The sequence below is a fragment of the Pelodiscus sinensis genome, chromosome 16, assembly GCF_049634645.1.
Source record: "Pelodiscus sinensis isolate JC-2024 chromosome 16, ASM4963464v1, whole genome shotgun sequence".
NCBI classification, from domain to species: Eukaryota; Metazoa; Chordata; order Testudines; family Trionychidae; genus Pelodiscus; species Pelodiscus sinensis.
Window position 1 is genome coordinate 1607152 of NC_134726.1, and position 15718 is coordinate 1622869.

General features: G+C 62.4%; 1 protein-coding gene across 1 annotated transcript in view; it reads right to left on the reverse strand.

The window, feature by feature from the left end:
* The window catches only part of LOC102446898 (ankyrin repeat and fibronectin type-III domain-containing protein 1-like), a 256047-nt gene that overhangs the window by 95872 nt on the left and 144457 nt on the right, over positions 1-15718 (reverse strand). The window contains exon 4 of the mRNA XM_075899031.1: positions 13015-13055. Coding sequence (XP_075755146.1) covers positions 13015-13055 — 41 coding nt within the window. The remainder of the gene's footprint in view (positions 1-13014; positions 13056-15718) is intronic.

Below are 15718 nucleotides of genomic sequence, written 5' to 3' on the forward strand. Positions count from 1 at the left end.
AGCCAGCGCTCTCAGAACCGCAGCATCCAGCAGCATTACGGCAGATGACAATCCCTCGCCTGTGCACTCCAGCTGGGAGCTATTTCACAAACTGTTCTCCGGCTTTCGCCTGGCAAGGACTCTGCTGCCTCGCAGGGCTGGGCACAGCAGGGATTCGGCTCAAGACACTGCTCTGCAGGCAACCCTCCCCAGGATGGCTCTCGGTGGAGCACGCAACGCGACAGACCTGAAGGAGCTCCCCTTCCACCTTTCACAGTGCGCCCGATCCTCTTCACAGGGACTTCCTGCCTCCAGGAGACAGGTCTTCTGGGCTCTCTGTTCTCCGTCCCTCTGGGGAGCACCCCCTCAGCAAAGGCAAAACAAACTTTGCTCTGTCTCGCCCATAGCCGGTCCCGAGGGAATACTGCAACTTCACTGTGGCTCCAGATGAAACCACTGTAGAGCTCCCCTAGGACTAACATCTGCTGGCTCCCCAAAACCGCATCTTCTGCATCTGCGCCGATTCCAACGCTGCTCCATGGGACGCTGAGAACGAATCCTCATGACAACGGAGGCACACAGTTCGGTTTTTTAAAGAAAGGCAGAGAATTAACCACTTGGCCCCGTCCACTCCGCCACCTGGAGCCTGTGGAGGCCCTTGCGCAGGGCTCTTGCTGGGCTAGGGAGTGGGGTGTGCAGACTGCACCCGTCCAGGAGCTAGGCCATGCTAGTGTCTCACTGCCACGCGGCTCGCAGACCCTGGTGGGGAGGTGCTAACGGAGTCGGAAGAACACGACAACAGATCAAACCATCTTCCAAACTCATTGACCTTGGTGCTAACGCAAGCGGGGGGCCATGGCCTGGAGCAGGAACCTCTGCAGAGCCGGCCCGGGGTCCCATCGCCCTTTCTGTGCTCCCATGGGGGGCTGTGTCAGACACAGCCTCCAGGCCTTGGCGGGGAAGGAGGGCAGACGGGCCTAGCCAGGATCCTCGCCTTGAGTAGCAGTCCCTGGTCTTGGAGAGGAGTGACGCCGACTCCTCTTACACGTCAAGGAGCGGACGCTGTCCCGGGGGGCGGGATAAAGTCTCATCCCACGTCTCCACCTCATTCCTACCAACCAGCCTGCTGCCGGGATTAGGACTCCGGTCAGCCTTCCCTGGAGCCGCACCCAGGCCGGGGACAGTGCATCCCCACACAGCCCCACGCACAGGTGTCTGTGCCTAGCACAATCCCTCCTCCTGTCGGGAAGTTTGGTGCGGAACAAAAGAGGGGGCAGGGCCATCGGCAGCGAGGGGAGGGCGAATAGGTGGGGGGAAGCGAGGGTTCCATTGCAACGGCCCCGTTTTCCCCTTGGCGGAGGAGGCTGGCTAGCAGGCCAGGAGGGGGATGCTGCTCTCCTGCAATGAGACGCGCTGCTAATCCTCCAGCTTGACCTGTCACTTCCGTGTCCCGGCTCCGGAGAGCCGGTGTGATCAGACCTTGCCTCGGCGAGCCGCTTCCAGCAGCTGAGCATTGCTCTCAAGAATTCCACTTCCTCTCGCTTTCTCCTCTTACGCGCTGCATAGCTCCGGGCAGGCGTCACGCCCGGCTCGTCCCTCCAGCCGCCCTCCTGGGTGCAGGCAAGGAGCTGGGACTGACTGGAGCGGCTGGGCGCCTTAGCACGGCGCAGGGCAGCCTGACCCGTCTCCAGCCCCCAAGTAAACCGGCTCTGCCCGCCATTCCCAGCGGTGACGAATGCGCAGCGCTCGTTCACCGCTGGCCGGGCTGCCGGAAGCAGGAGACATGCAGCCCGGGGGGTAACTAATCGTCTCCAGAGAAGGCCCCTGTCAGTCATTGGGAGGAACGACACTCACCGTGTGTCCCCAGCCTGCCTGCTCCAGGATCGCTCTTCCCTCCTGACGTTTCCTGCGGGGCTGGAGGGGCAGCAGTGAGCTCCCCACCCCTCCTGCCCCATTCCCCACGGCAACCCCGCTGGGAACAGGATGCAGCCGGAGGGATTGTGCCCCATAGCCAGGGCCTGCCCCATGGCTTCCAGTGACCCCTCCTGCCCCATTCCCCACGACAACCCCGCTGGGAACGGGATGCAGCCGGAGGGATTGTGCCCCATAGCCAGGGCCTGCCCCATGGCTTCCAGTGACAGCTGCTGGATACAGGAGGGGGGCTCCTCCATCTGCAGCCATGCCAGCCTGCAATCCCCACGGTGCCTCCGGCAGGGAGAGGCTGGGGCCTGCGTCCCTTCCATCTTGCACAGGGCCCGGGCTCTGAGGCACACGCTGCTACCTGGGCAGCCCAGGGAGTGGTGCTGGGCAGCACGGCCAGGCAGCAGCTGCAGCGAGAGGCCCTCTGGAGGCCTGGTGCATGTCTGGGGGGGCCAGAGGGAGACTCTGCTCTGCACCGCACCCTGGGGCAGACCCACAAAGCTTCCCGTGGCACGTCGGGCATATGGCACCAGCGCCATGTGCCTCCACCCCTTCCCGAGTGGGCCGGACAAGCCGCCAGCCCAGCTCGCACTGCCAGGGGCTGCCCTCCTCCCTCCTCCTTCCGCCGCAGGCAGGAGGGACAAGCCAGGGCTGAATGACCCGGCAAACAAGACCGCCCAGGCGAAGGGGGAGGGGGCGTGGACCAGGCGATCCTGCCCACGGGCCTACATGGCGGACAGGAGGGATCCAGCTACCGACAGGCAGAGGGGAGGTGATGGGGGGAGTCCCTGCCCGGATGATGTGGGGGTGCAGCTGACGGGAGCCCAGCACAGGCCGGGGTGCTGAAGGAAAATCCCAGGAAAGACACGTGCAGAGACACACCCAAAGGCTGCCAGGAGGATGGCGTGTGCTGAGAATTGGAGCCCCAACATGGCCGCCCTGGGGATCAGATTTGCCCTGCCGAGCCCTCAAGCCTTGATTCCCCCCTGCAGGACCGGCCGCCGGCCGAAGGCCCGGACCCCCAGCTCCGCGCTGCCCCAGCTCCCCGCTCGGGGCCTGCCCAAACACAAACATAAGTTGCCTGAGATGTTGTTTGTCTCTCCTGGCTGGGACCCCTCTCCCCACTCGCTGTTTGGCTTGGCCCATGGCAGCTGGATAATGTGTTTCCATTGCAATGAGCCCTAATTAACTGGAATCAACTTTTTACACTAAGTGTGTTTGTTTAACAAACTGGCCCTTTCAGAGCCTGGCCGACGCGCCGGAGGGGAGTGGAAACGCCGCGCTCGGCGCTCGAGACGCTGCCTCTGGGCAGGCCAGCGCTGAAAAGGGCTCTCTCTGTGTCTGCACGATGGAAAGTGACACCTCCCGGGCCTGGGCTGGAGCGGTCAGCTCAGCCTCTGGGTACAAGCCTTAGGGCTGCTGCTTACTCTGCAGCCTGCCTGGATTTACACAGCCCAATCGACCTCGGGGCAGCACCAGGAGCTGCTGTAAGCTCCCCCGACCGCCCCGGCAGAACATGCCACAGCTGGGTGCCCCACCCTGTTCCTGACAGCACCTCCTGCTGGGAGAAGGGGGGATCTCAGGCAGCAGCCAGGCCCCACGCACCAGGAGTGGGGATGGGCTGGTTCCCCACTGCTGGGTCTCAGAGTCCAGGGGGCCAACGTGCAGCCTGCAGCTTGGCAGGGCAAGTCCCGGAGGCGACTGGAACCCGTAGGGAATACTCCTATTGGATCGCTGGTCAAGGTGGAGCAATGCATGCTGGGATGTGGAGCCTCGACAGGCTAGCTCTGGTTGGGGTGTGCCAGTCCCACACGTCTTTCCGACTCCTGGCAATGTGCCATACAGCTCTCCCTTGATCACATTCTAGGGCTGCGCCCCCCACGTCTCCCAGGCCAGCCGCCGTGGGCGGGGAATTGGGCAGCGGGAGAGAGCGAGAGGGAGCAGAAAGAGTGAGAAGCAGACAAGACGAGGGACACGGACACAGAAAAGGAAAAAGGCGGACGAGAGCAGAGACATGGGAACGGCCCGGGCAGCCCGGCCTGAGGGAGCCCGGCTCGGACAGGAACAAGTCTGGGAATGACTGGAGTGTGGCCTGGCGAAGGGCAGCAAAAGCTCTCCCCTCCCCCCCGACCCCGAGCTCTGTCATGGCCTGGCGAAGGGCAGCTGAGCGCCCAGGCGCATTCTCTAGCCCAGGCCTTGCCCGGGCACAGCCTACATGGACGCTCTTGGCCAAGCAGTGGAAATCTGCCGCCTCCACTAGTCCGTGTCCGGGCTCCCACAGGCAAAACAAACAAAAAAAGGAATCTGGAAAAAAGGAACTAAGCATGGAACCCAGCACATAGGGTTGCCAGATGGTTTCACCAGAAGTACCGAACCCCACTCTCCGTCCCAAAAAACCAAAACCCACCGGGGGAAAAAGAAGGGGGAGACCAAAGTTGTTTAGCAAAACCAAAGAAACAAAAAAAGGACCCCGAGAGTTAAGCAAAAACAAACAAACAACCCCCACAAAAAACAAAAACTTAAAACCCCAGCGTGGCCCCTTTAAGAAATGCCTTTGAGGCTTTATGGCCGTAACAGGCTGCGGGCGGCCGTCTGCCATCTTGTCTCCCTGCTCCGGGGGGCATCTCCCGTGAAGCAGGGATCTGGCGCAAAGGGCGCACGCCCGAGAGGGAACCGTGGCGAGGGGCTGGCTGGGACAGGATGGACCTGCCGCCCTAGGGAAGGTTCGCCGGTATCGAGGGGATGGCAGAGGCTCTTTGGAGGATGGGTGTGGGGACTCAGGCTGGGGGAGGTGCTTGAAAGAGGGAGAGGCAGATGGAGGGAACAGCTGGAGCATGGCTGAGGGGGACACGGTGGCTCCCTCACTACAGATCTGCAGAGAACTAGACTGGCAGGTAAGAAATCCTCGTGTCTCCAGAGACGCCCGTCAGGATTCCCGTTCCCGGGGAGTGTCTCTCTGGGGGAGCACTGCAAGATGGCACAAAGCACCAAGCAAGCGCACACGAGGAACCCTGCCGATTGTTGGGGCTCCCCAGCTACGACAGGGACACAGGCGGTGGGGAACTCGCTCCCAGGGCCTGAGGCCATGAAGAACTGAGTGGGAGGAATCAACAGGTTAGCGTGGTCCTCACTATGGGCGTCTAACGCTGCTAGCACAGCACCCAAGAGAGGAACCCCCGGGACGGGCAGCTGCGGAGACACCTGCCCTGCTAAAAACTACCCCTCTGGGTTCTCATTTCACAGGAGTGTTGACAGCCCAGCTCAGAAAATAGATGAACAGATTTCGTCCCCTTCCACCGCCCGGCTGCGTGGGGCTGCCTGCTGGCGGGGTGTGAGGGAGCGCGTCTTCACCCAGGCCCAGAGTGTCTCTGGGCTGACTCATCCTTTCAGACACTTAGCTCCCTAGCCGAAGGCAGCCTCGGTTATTTTGCTCAAAATGCCCGTCTTCCTACGCACGATTCCCTCCTCACGCTGAATGCCGAGCGGGGAAATGTGAAAGGATTGCAGCTGGTGCATAGGTGGCCCCATTGTTGTTCTCGGCTCCGCGCGGGGAGGTCCCTCCTCCCTCAGAGCGAGAAGGAAATGTGGTCGCCTGTTCATATCCCGGGGGGGGGGCTGGATCTCTCTTCTGGCTTCTCTCACGAACTGTAACTCCCTTCGGCATGGCAGGACATTCAGCTGCGCATGTCCTGCGCCCTGCTCCAAACAATGAAGCACAATTCTTCTCGGAAGCCCCCTCGCCCCCATTCACTCCCGAATGCCATTCAGTCTGCTTCTCCCACACTGCTCTGTGGCAGCAGCAATTCCCCTGCCTCCATAGCTCAGGGGATGGGCCTGTCAGCCTCAGCCCAAGGGGGCCATGGCCACGGAGTGGCCTCTGGGGAGACCTTGTGGGTCAGCGGACGGGGGGCGCATCACCCCAAATGGCTCCTCCCCCAGGAGAGACCCTACGGATGGGACGGCCCGGAGAGAGACCCCTTTGCGAGAGGCCCTCCCCGCACGCTGGGACGAAGCAGCAGACACGCTCTGCTAGACCCTGCAAAGGGACATCGTCAGAGCAGCACGAATTCACGCGCAGGGGCAACCCCCACTCAGGTTAAACCCGCCTCGTTCTGAGCCAGCCAGCCCAGTGGGGCCATCGCTGGACAATCAGAACCTGGGCCGGGATTTAAATGGGACTGACACCGGGATAACCGAGAGCTGCCGCGGCTGAAGGACGAAAAGCCCCCGTGTTCCCATGGCAACCACTGCAGTAACAGCCTCACACTGCGATCACACGAAACCCGCTCAGGCTGCGGAGAAACCGGCCACCCTCAAACCTCACCTCGCCGCACGCAGCCAGATGGAGGCCCCCTCGCTCGGCGCCCGTCCCGCGTAGACCCCCGGGGGCCGACGGTCAGAGCCTCGGCGAACCCTGGCCCAGCCAAGCCCAGCAGAGCTCCGACAGTGACTGCCGGGGGGTCTATTTCTTACTGCAATTAGGGAAGCACCCGGGAGCCCCGCCACGGACTGGGACCCGCTGGGCTAGGCCTGGGGCAGACACAGAAGCAAAAGAAGGGACCCGGCCCAAGGAGCTGAAAATCCCCGCAGCTCACTGGACTCCGGGAGCAGAGCTCTGTCAGGCAGCTCCCCAGCTCTCCTCCCCCGAGCTAGGAAGGGTCTAGACACGCACCCCGGGCCCCACCTCCCTCGTCGAGGAGAGCGCGAAAGGGGCGTGGCCTGAGGAGACGGCGACGCGTCACCCCCTGCAGCGCAGGCCGGCTCCAGGCCGACACTCGCTCCCGCCGGCGCCGGCCCGCTCACGCCAACACCGGCCCGCTCCCGCCAACACCGGCCCGCTCCCGCCGACACTCGCTCCCGCTGGCGCTGGCCCGCTCACGCCGGGCGGCATTTCACGCGCCGAGGGAGGTGGCGGAGAGGACACAAGACGTGGCCTGGTGGGTGGCGTGAGGCCCAGGCAAGGCTGGCCACAGACCTCTCGAGAGGTGCAAGAGAACAAGGAGCATGGAAGAAGCCGCCACACACGCTTTGGAGCGTCTGTCTTCACAGGGCCTCCCCTCTGGCCAGAGGCAGCAGGGTTGTGGGAACTGCCTTGTGGGGTGTCCTGGCAGCACACGGCTGGGGTAAGGGGCAGGAATTGCTGGCTCTCCCTGCGGGGTGACGGGTGCTTGCTCAGGAAACATTCCACCGCAAGGCCAGGAAGCAGCCGGCAGGTCAGCAATGGGGCAGAGACACCCTGCTCTCCCCGGTCCCTTCCAACCTGCCCCGTCTGCCCAAGATGCCGCTCCTCCCAGCAAATCGCCAGGACATTGGCCCCGGCACCCCACTGCAGTACTGCCTGGGCCCCCTCCCTCCAGCCCCCGGCTTCCCCCTCCAACACCACTGCGCCGCTCCGTTCGAATCACGGCCCATTCTCGACTGGCTGCACAGTCGGATGGAACGAGGGACCAGGGTCAATTAGCGATGCTAAATGGAGCCGCAGGGACACAGGCAGCGAGAGCCCTGCCCTACCTCCGGTGCTGGGCAGGGCGGTGCTGGGCAGGGCATTGCCGACTGCACACGCCCGATGCGGGATGGGCTTGCAGGGACAGACGGTGCCTCCCTGAGATTGGTCAGTCCGGGGCAGTGCGCTATGCACTGCGGCCACAGATCTGCTGGGGGCTCCCACAGGAGGGCTTCTGCTCCCTTCAAACCTGCCGCCAGGAGGGGCTAAAGGAGCAGCTGCCCCAGGGCCCCGGGCTTTCGGCCAGAGCCCCAGCCCTTTTAGTCGGCGCCAGAGTGCCATGCAGCGTGCTCCTGGCAGCTCCGAGGGCTGCAGGCAAAACACCCCCCCAGAGGGTTTTAATAACGTGAGCCCAGATGTTTGCGCCTGAGCTGTAGCTACAAATGAGAACTACAGGCAGTCCCCGAGTTACGCGGATCCGACTTATGTCGGATCTGCAGTTACGAACGGGGCCCTTCCTCTCCCTGGTCTCCAGCAGACCAGGGAGAGGAAGCAAAGCGGCGGAACACATGGGCAGCGGACAGCCCAGACGCGTCTGGGCTGTCCGCTGCCCTCGTGCTCCGCGGCTTTGCTCTGCTTTGCTCCCCGTCCCCCTGGTCTGCAGACCATGGGGACGGGGAGCAAAGCGGCGGAACATGCGGGCAGCGGACAGCCCAGACACGTCTGGGCTGTCCGCTGCCCGCGTGTTCCGCCGCTTTGCTTCCTCTCCCTGGTCTGCTGGAGACCAGGGAGAGGGAGGGCCCCCTGCAGACCAGGGGGACGGGGAGCAAAGCAGAGCAAAGCCGCGGAGCCTGGGGTTCTTAAGTTGAATCTGTATGTAAGTCAGAACTGGCGTCCAGATTCAGCCGCTGTTGAAACTGATCAGTTTCAGCAGCGGCTGAATCTGGACGCCAGTTCCGACTTACATACAGATTCAACTTAAGAACAAACCTACAGTCCCTATCTTGTACGTAACCCGGGGACTGCCTGTATATACAAGTATACGGCTTCAGTGTAGACGGTGAACAGGGATGAACTTCACCTAAGAGTTATGCCGACTGGAGACCAGACCGGGAAGGAGAGAGTCACGGGGCCAAGTGGCAGCAGCTAAACTACGTCCGGCTCACAGCAGACAGGGGAGCGGGGGGAGTTAGTGGTGCTCAGAAATACCCACGTGCCTCTGTTCTTCAAATTCCCAGCAGAAAGCCCCAGTCTGCCCCGATCTTCCCCTCTGTGGGGGCTTCTCTGGCACCGCCCCGTACTGACTAGACAGCAGCTGTAAGCGCAGTGCCCCGAGCACGCCCGGCCGCCCAGAGGCTCTTCCGAACTGCTTACAGAGCACGTCAACATGCATGTGCTGCAAACCAAGGCCCCGGCCAAAGAGCTGGCAATCCAGGAGTCAGGTCCTGCGCTTGGGGGGGTGGGAAGAGGAAGCGAAACCCACCTCTTACAGACCCATGTGACACAGCTCAGTCTCTGCAAAGGGCTCGGGCACAGGCCAGAGGGCGGGCGAGGGCCTGCTCCGAGGTAGGAACCCAAGGGTAGGGAGTAAGAACAAAGGGGGGCGAAGGGGAGCAGGAGGGAGGGCTGAGGGCTGGGGCTATTCAGAGAGCTGAAGAGGCAGACAGACACTAGAGGGGTTTTCAGAAGCTGCTCGGTAAGCTAGGCACCTCATTCCCATTGGAAGTCAATGGCCGTAGCCCTGTGTGTGCTGTTCTGTAGGCCTGCTCAGTGCCTACCCCTTTGTGAATCTGGCCCCGAGAACCTGCCACGTCTGGGAGGCCCTGCCTGTGCGTGGAGGGGACACGGAAATGTTGATGCGTTCGTTTATTAGAATTTGCAGCTCCTCTTGGTTTTCCAGTCCAGACTCCTCCGGCAGCCAGGCTGAGAAGTCAGGGAAGTTGGGCTGAAATAAGGATCCTGATGAGAGGAATGTTAAAACCCAAAGCAGCTCAGGACAGGACGTGGCTCCCCAAACAGGGACGACCCTAATTCCGTCAGGAGAGCGTGGCCGATGACTCTAGCTTCAAAGGTGAGGGGCCCGTGCACGGCCCTGCTCTGGGCCTGGGCGGTCTCCGTTGTGGGCAGCTTGTCGATCTGCGGGGAGTCAGAGAAGAGTCGCTACAGTGTCTTCAGGGCCTGGCTGACGAAGACCTGGCTGATGCCAATGGGAGTCCTTCCGTTGGCTCCAATGCACTGCACATGATTTATGAAACTCATTTGCTTGCTCTTAGCCAAGGCACACGGGGCAGTTGCAGAGCCTTACCCACACGGCGGGGACGCTGCCCAAGGGCCACAACCCGTGAGGTGGGGGGTTTATGAACAAGAGCGAGGGACGAATATCAGGAGACACTTCCGGCCCGTGATGCTCGGTGGGATTTCCGAAGCGCTCAGCGTTGGCCTGATCCCTCTCCCCTACTCAGCGCAGCGCTGTGACGTCACTGCAGTGCAGGGAAGATGGTACGATGGACGGGGGCGGCGGTGGCAGTCCCTTGGAGGGAGGGAGGAACCTGCTCAACCCTTCGCCACCTTCAGCCTTTCGGCCTCTGGGCATGTGACCCGGAAAGCTGGTGCGAGCTCCGAAATGGCGCCTGCGGCGAGCAGGCACAAGACCGCGCCAGGGCTCCAGGGCGCGTGCGGCTATTGCAAACGGGATCGGCGCAGCGACACTGTCCAGGTTTCACTCCTTGGCAGGCAAGTCCCCCTCTCCAGGGCACACCTGGGAGCGTCGGTGCACATGCCTCACGGGGCAATGGCTGCCCGGCGCCTGGGGCCAAAGCTGCTAGAGAAACGCATTCTGAGTCCTCCGCCCGCCCCGCGCCCAGAGGCCAATGGGCTATGGAAGAGTGCAAGGTAAGCGGCGGGAGGCAGGGTTTACGGAACATCGCCCATCCGATTCTGACAGCCAGTCGTGACACGCTGAGCACGCCCTGACGAGTCCTTAGCCCAGCCCTCCCCACTGGCGCCCAGGAGACCCGCAGCAGTATGCATGCATCGCACCCCCTCTCGGGAGAGGGTATCAAACCACAGCCCCGCTGGGCAGCGGAGACACCAGCTCCGCATGCCAGGCCCGGTGCTGCACCTGTCAAACGCTGCTCAGCTGGGCGTATAATGCTACCTGGCCCCCGGCGACTCCTGCACAGGCCGGCAGGGTGCAAACTCACTGCCGGCTTATGAGTGCTCGGGCCATGGTCTGACACTGCAGCCCACTCAGCCAGCACGGGGTCCTCGCCACGCTGGCAGGCGCAGCTACGCGGTCTGAGGGCCGAGACGCGTCCGAGAACCTGCAGGGCAGGAAAACACCAGCCAATGTGCAGGGATGCCTCAGTCTGTTGGGGAGACAACGGAGTGGCCCGTCCCCCGTCCCCCCCCCATGGTCTCTGGGCAGGCCAAGAGCTGTGGCCAGGGAAGGGCTGCTCCGAACACATCAGCCCCCCGGCAGCCCTGCTAACTCCAAACTCACACGTGAGCCTGGCCCAGGGCAGGGCTTGGCACAGGGAAGCAGGAAACCGTTACCAAGGGCAATGGAGGAGCCCAGAGAGCAAACAGCACTGCAGCCCCCCGCCTCGGGCAAATGCCCTGACCTCCCTGCAACACCCGTCCGGGGACCACTGGGTTAGCCCACTATCCTGTGACTTCAGTGGGTGGGGGAGAGCGCCCTCTTTGCGGCAGGCAACCCCCCCCCCCACACACACACAATGGGATGGTCTGGAGGAAGCTCTAGGAGACTCTTGGGTTCTCCTGCAGTGCGGGGCTTGGAGGGGTCCATGGCTCGGCCTCTCCATTGAAGACGAATCTCCAGTGTTTGCCTCCCGCGTCTGTGGTGAGCAGTCTCACAAGAGCGTGAAAGAGGCACGCTCATGCTTCTCGCCTCAGGGACAACGCGCCCCACATACGGCGCCTCAGGCCAGCCCCCGAGGGCGGTTAACTAGGCTACACCTGGAAATCAAAGGCTCAGCCACAGTCGCTTCCTTTCTTCACTCCACCTAGTGTGGGGTCAGAGCTCCGCCCAGAGCCTCAGCGCTTCCAGCAACCTGCGGCAGGTTTGGGCACCTACATACGCGCTTTCATTTTCCAAAGAGCTGAGCGCCCAGCAGCTCCACTGACGTTTAAAAATGGATGATCAGCACATGCCCGCCCCGAAGCCAGAGGACTGGGAGCTCCTGTAATTTCGGTTTCTAAATATGAAATTTGGAGCCTAATGTTCAGCATTTCTTTTGGCCCATCTTGGCAACAGACAAATCAAGGGAATGTCGATGGAGGGATGGAAGAAATACACACAGACGTACCCAACCCACACATCACACACTGCAAGCAACGCTCGCTGTTAGTCAAGCCATGTGAAGTCAGAAACCGAGGGGCGCTCCACAGCTATCTATTCTGATGCTTAGCGCAACCAGCCCAGGCACCGACAGAGGCTGTTTCACGCTCACAGCACAGTGCTGAAAAGGAACCTTCGGGAGATGCGCTTTGGAAAGCAACCAGGAGAAATAAATAGCAGAACAACTCTATTTTTAAAGACGTTTCTTCCATACCCCATCCCCTTGAAGGAGAAAATGCTACCACTGTTCCCTGACGTTCCAGCTCGCTCCACAGCGCCCAGCACCAGAAATACCTCGGCGCACTGGGGGAGCAGGTTGAACAAGTTCAGAAAAAGGTCAGCGCGGCGATGACAGCAGCCTGTCCACACACACGTGAACCTTCAACGTCCCTGCGCCGCAGGGCCCCAGGAGTGGCTCCCCCGCCAGGACCGGATGCTGTAAGCGTCTCTAGTTCTAAGAGGTCACGTGTATCCAGAGATCACATTGGCAGGGCTGCGCCTCAAACAGGAAGCCCTCCTGTACCAAAAGGCCTTGCACGTTTGGTGTAACGGCCCAGTTTCCAGAGGCAAGGGCTTTGGCTGTACTTCGCTCAGGGACCAAGACACAGGGGCTGGTGCAAGGGCTGGCGTCAGAGAACGCTGCACTGATACAAAACGTGAGTCCGCGTCTAATGAGCCAGGGAGCTCTCCACTGGCCTCTGCGGACGCGATACCTGCCGACTTGTGGGCTCTAGTTATTCACGGTCTCGTGGATAAGAGCGAGGGTCCATGTGGACGCTCTGCTGTTGCTGGGTGGGTGGAGTATGGGGAGAGCCTTTGTCTGTGATCATGGCTACGGCCGATCCACAGCCCTCCAACCCGATTTCGCCCTCCCTGGGGACGACTGGGTGCAGAAGGAATGAGGGGGAAGCATGTGCCCAAACGCTGGCAGGGAAAGCTCTGCTTCAGGACCAGCCTGTTACACCCTACGGCCGCGCCCCAGACTCTCTGGCCCAACCGCACCGTGTTCAATATGATCCTGGAGCCAGGGGTGGCCACAGTGGGAAAGACCGTCTCGGCACCCCCCTCTTCCCAAGGCCACAGGACACCAGCCGGTCCCTGACCTCATCTGGGGATCTGCCTTTGCCCGGAAGCAAAGCGCCTGGCAGCCCCCGGGGAGTGGTCCTAGCAAGGGGAGCGGCAGCAGCTGTTCTCATCCGCAGGCGTGGCTAATTTTAACCCCGTACGGCCGTTCCCCCAATCACAGGCTGCAACAGTGATTTTCCACTCGGGCGCGCACACTCCTGTGCGCACACAGGCCACCGGCACTTACTTGGGCTGGTTGAAGTCCTTCTTGTCTGCAGACCCCAGGCTCTGAAAGACAAAAGCAGACGTGTTCCTTTAACACCTTTCATTCACCAGCCTGCCAGGAACATCTGAGCCATGCAAGGGAGCGCCGGAAGCGCTCAGGTGTGCTTGTCGGGATGGGGATGGCCTGGTGCATGGTTGGCAGACGTCCCCATCAACAGCTGTGCTCACCGCCTGCCCTGCAGGCAACCTCCATGGAGGCCAAGGCGCAAAGAGGCCACATGGACCCAACGATCCTCTTGCTGGCTAGAGGCAAACTCTCTGTACCCCCCAGCCCCCGATCCTGGGGAGAAACGGGACGCCCCTGGCTGGAGTGGTGAGTCAACAATTCTCAGCACACCCCACCAGCATGTTGTGTATGTGTGTGTGTGGGGGGGGGCGGGTCACAAGCTCTGCATTCAGGCGCACAGAAACGATCCCAGGCCCGGGAATGCAGCTGGGCCGCTGTGTGTTGCAGTTTGCCTGGCAAACTGGCCAATGGACGTTTGCCTGGGGGGCAGGGAAAGGGCTACTGTCCCCAGGCGACAGAAGGGGATTATGGGAGCGACTTGCCCAAGGTCACACAGCCCGTATGACCTGACTTCGGGCCCCAAGTCCCGTCTCAGGCACTCGGTGCTGGGCAAGCGCGCGGCCCCGAACGCCAGTAGCAGAGCTGCTCCGACAGAGAGAGGTTCCCACGTGCCAGCTACTGCGACCCAAGTGTGAACGGTTCAATGTGGTTTCACCGCCAGCACCGTTTGTTACGAGTTTGACAGGAGCCCAAAGTGCTGGGACGTCGCTTCCCACAGCGGGTCCTGCCCTGGCTGTTTCAGCAGGACGGATCAGCACACCTACCATGGCAGGCAGTGTCTGGCAGGCATTCAGCTAGCTCCCGTGAATCCCCGTGTGCGTGTGCAAGAGGGTCTGAGTGTGCGAGGGGCATGGAGAAGTGCAAGAGGCGGGTGCACGAGGGGGTGTGACAGAGCTGTGGGAGAGAAAGGACACGTGTGGCTGTGCAATGTGTGATTGTGTATACACCGTACACAGCCATCAATCAGCTGGCCTTCTCCAGCTCCCCCAGCAGCTGATTCTGGGGCAGAGACATTCAGAGCCACCAGTCCCACGCCCAGAGAGATGTTGCCCACGCCCCAGGCAGGCCACGCCTGCTCTGCTCTGGCACCCTTCCTGCGGGCTGCCCGCCAGCGGGACGGGCGCTCGCCCTGCGGGAGGTGCCGCTGGAGAGAGGTGCACACCAGCAAGAGCCAGCCCTCAAGCACGCCTGGGCAGTGGCAGGGCCGACAAGGTGCTGCCCCCGCAGCACTTGCACCAGCACATGGACGTGGCAGGCAGGGAGAGGCGCAGCAGAGCCATGGTGGCAGCGGCCGGGACCCCCTTCCCACGGCGCCGGGACAGACAGCAGACAGACAGACAGACAGACCAAACCTTAGCGGCAGCCAGCCCGCCCGCCGTCCCCGTGCTCAGAGCCCTCTGGGCTCCGCATGCCTGAGCTTCGCTTGCTGTCCAGCTCCCCTTCCTCTCCCCGTGCGTCCGCGCAGAGCCGAGTGGGGAGGGGCCGGCCCGGCAGCGGCGTGGGAGCAGGGGTAGGAGCATGCAGGGAGCAGGCTTGGACTCCGAGCTGGTGTTGTACTCTTACACTGCGGTTGCCAGGCAATCGCTAAGGCTAACTCCAAACCAGTGAGAGCAACCAGGCAGAATACCAATCAATGGAGCCGTAGTCCCCCCCGCGCTCCCAGCCCAGCCTCCTCGCCCCCACTGCGTGCTTGCTCTCTTTGTAGGACAAGCAAGCGGCTGCCCTGCCCCTCCACCGAGACCCCCCACGCCTCTCTGGCCAAGCACACGGCGCAGGACTAGGCAGCAGCCCCCAGACCCTCAGAGGCAGGACATGGTACCCTACTTCCAGAAGGCTTTCGTGGGCCTGCGCCACGCTCACCCGCAAGCAGTGCCAACTCCCCTGCCGAGTCTCGCACGCTCCCACGCTGCTCCCCGGGAGACGCCTCGGCACGGGCCTGCTCCCGACCCACAGCCACGTGAGGAGCGCCCCAGAGCCACCCAGCAACACACCGGTCTTCCGGAGCAGCCCCGGCGGCCACGTGGCAAGGAAAGGACGCAGAGCCCTGTCACCCAGGCCACGGGAGCCTTCCTGGCCACGCCTACCCACCCGTTCCGGGGCAGCGTGGCGCGGGGCTGCTCGGCAGCGCCCCCTGTAGGGCCGTGCGTGGTACTGCGGGCACTACCTGCCTGCATCTGCATCCTTCGGCAGCCAGTTCGGGTGTGAGCCTCTGAACAGCCACGTCACTTAGCAACTTGAGCCTGCAGCGGCTTAGCTGCAGCACATAAGGCCAGACCCTGGCTTCTGGGTGAGCCTGAGGCGTTCCCCCTGTGCCAGTCCCAGCGAGCCGTGCCTCTGAGCAGACACTGGCACACCTCGGTGCCGCCCGGCTGGTTCTTCGCTGGTCAGTCGGTCGCACAGTCTGACTGGATTCTCCTTGGGGGGAGCGTCAGGGAGACAGGGAAGGCCTGACGCCCCGTCACAGGTCCACCTGGTCACAGGGGAGTGGTCGCCTCTAGGCAAACCCCCCGCCGAGGCCATACTGGCCGAACAAGCCTCCTGTGACAGAGGCGAGTCACACTGCTTGGTGCACAGCTGGAGGGCGCTCAGCGAGGGTGCA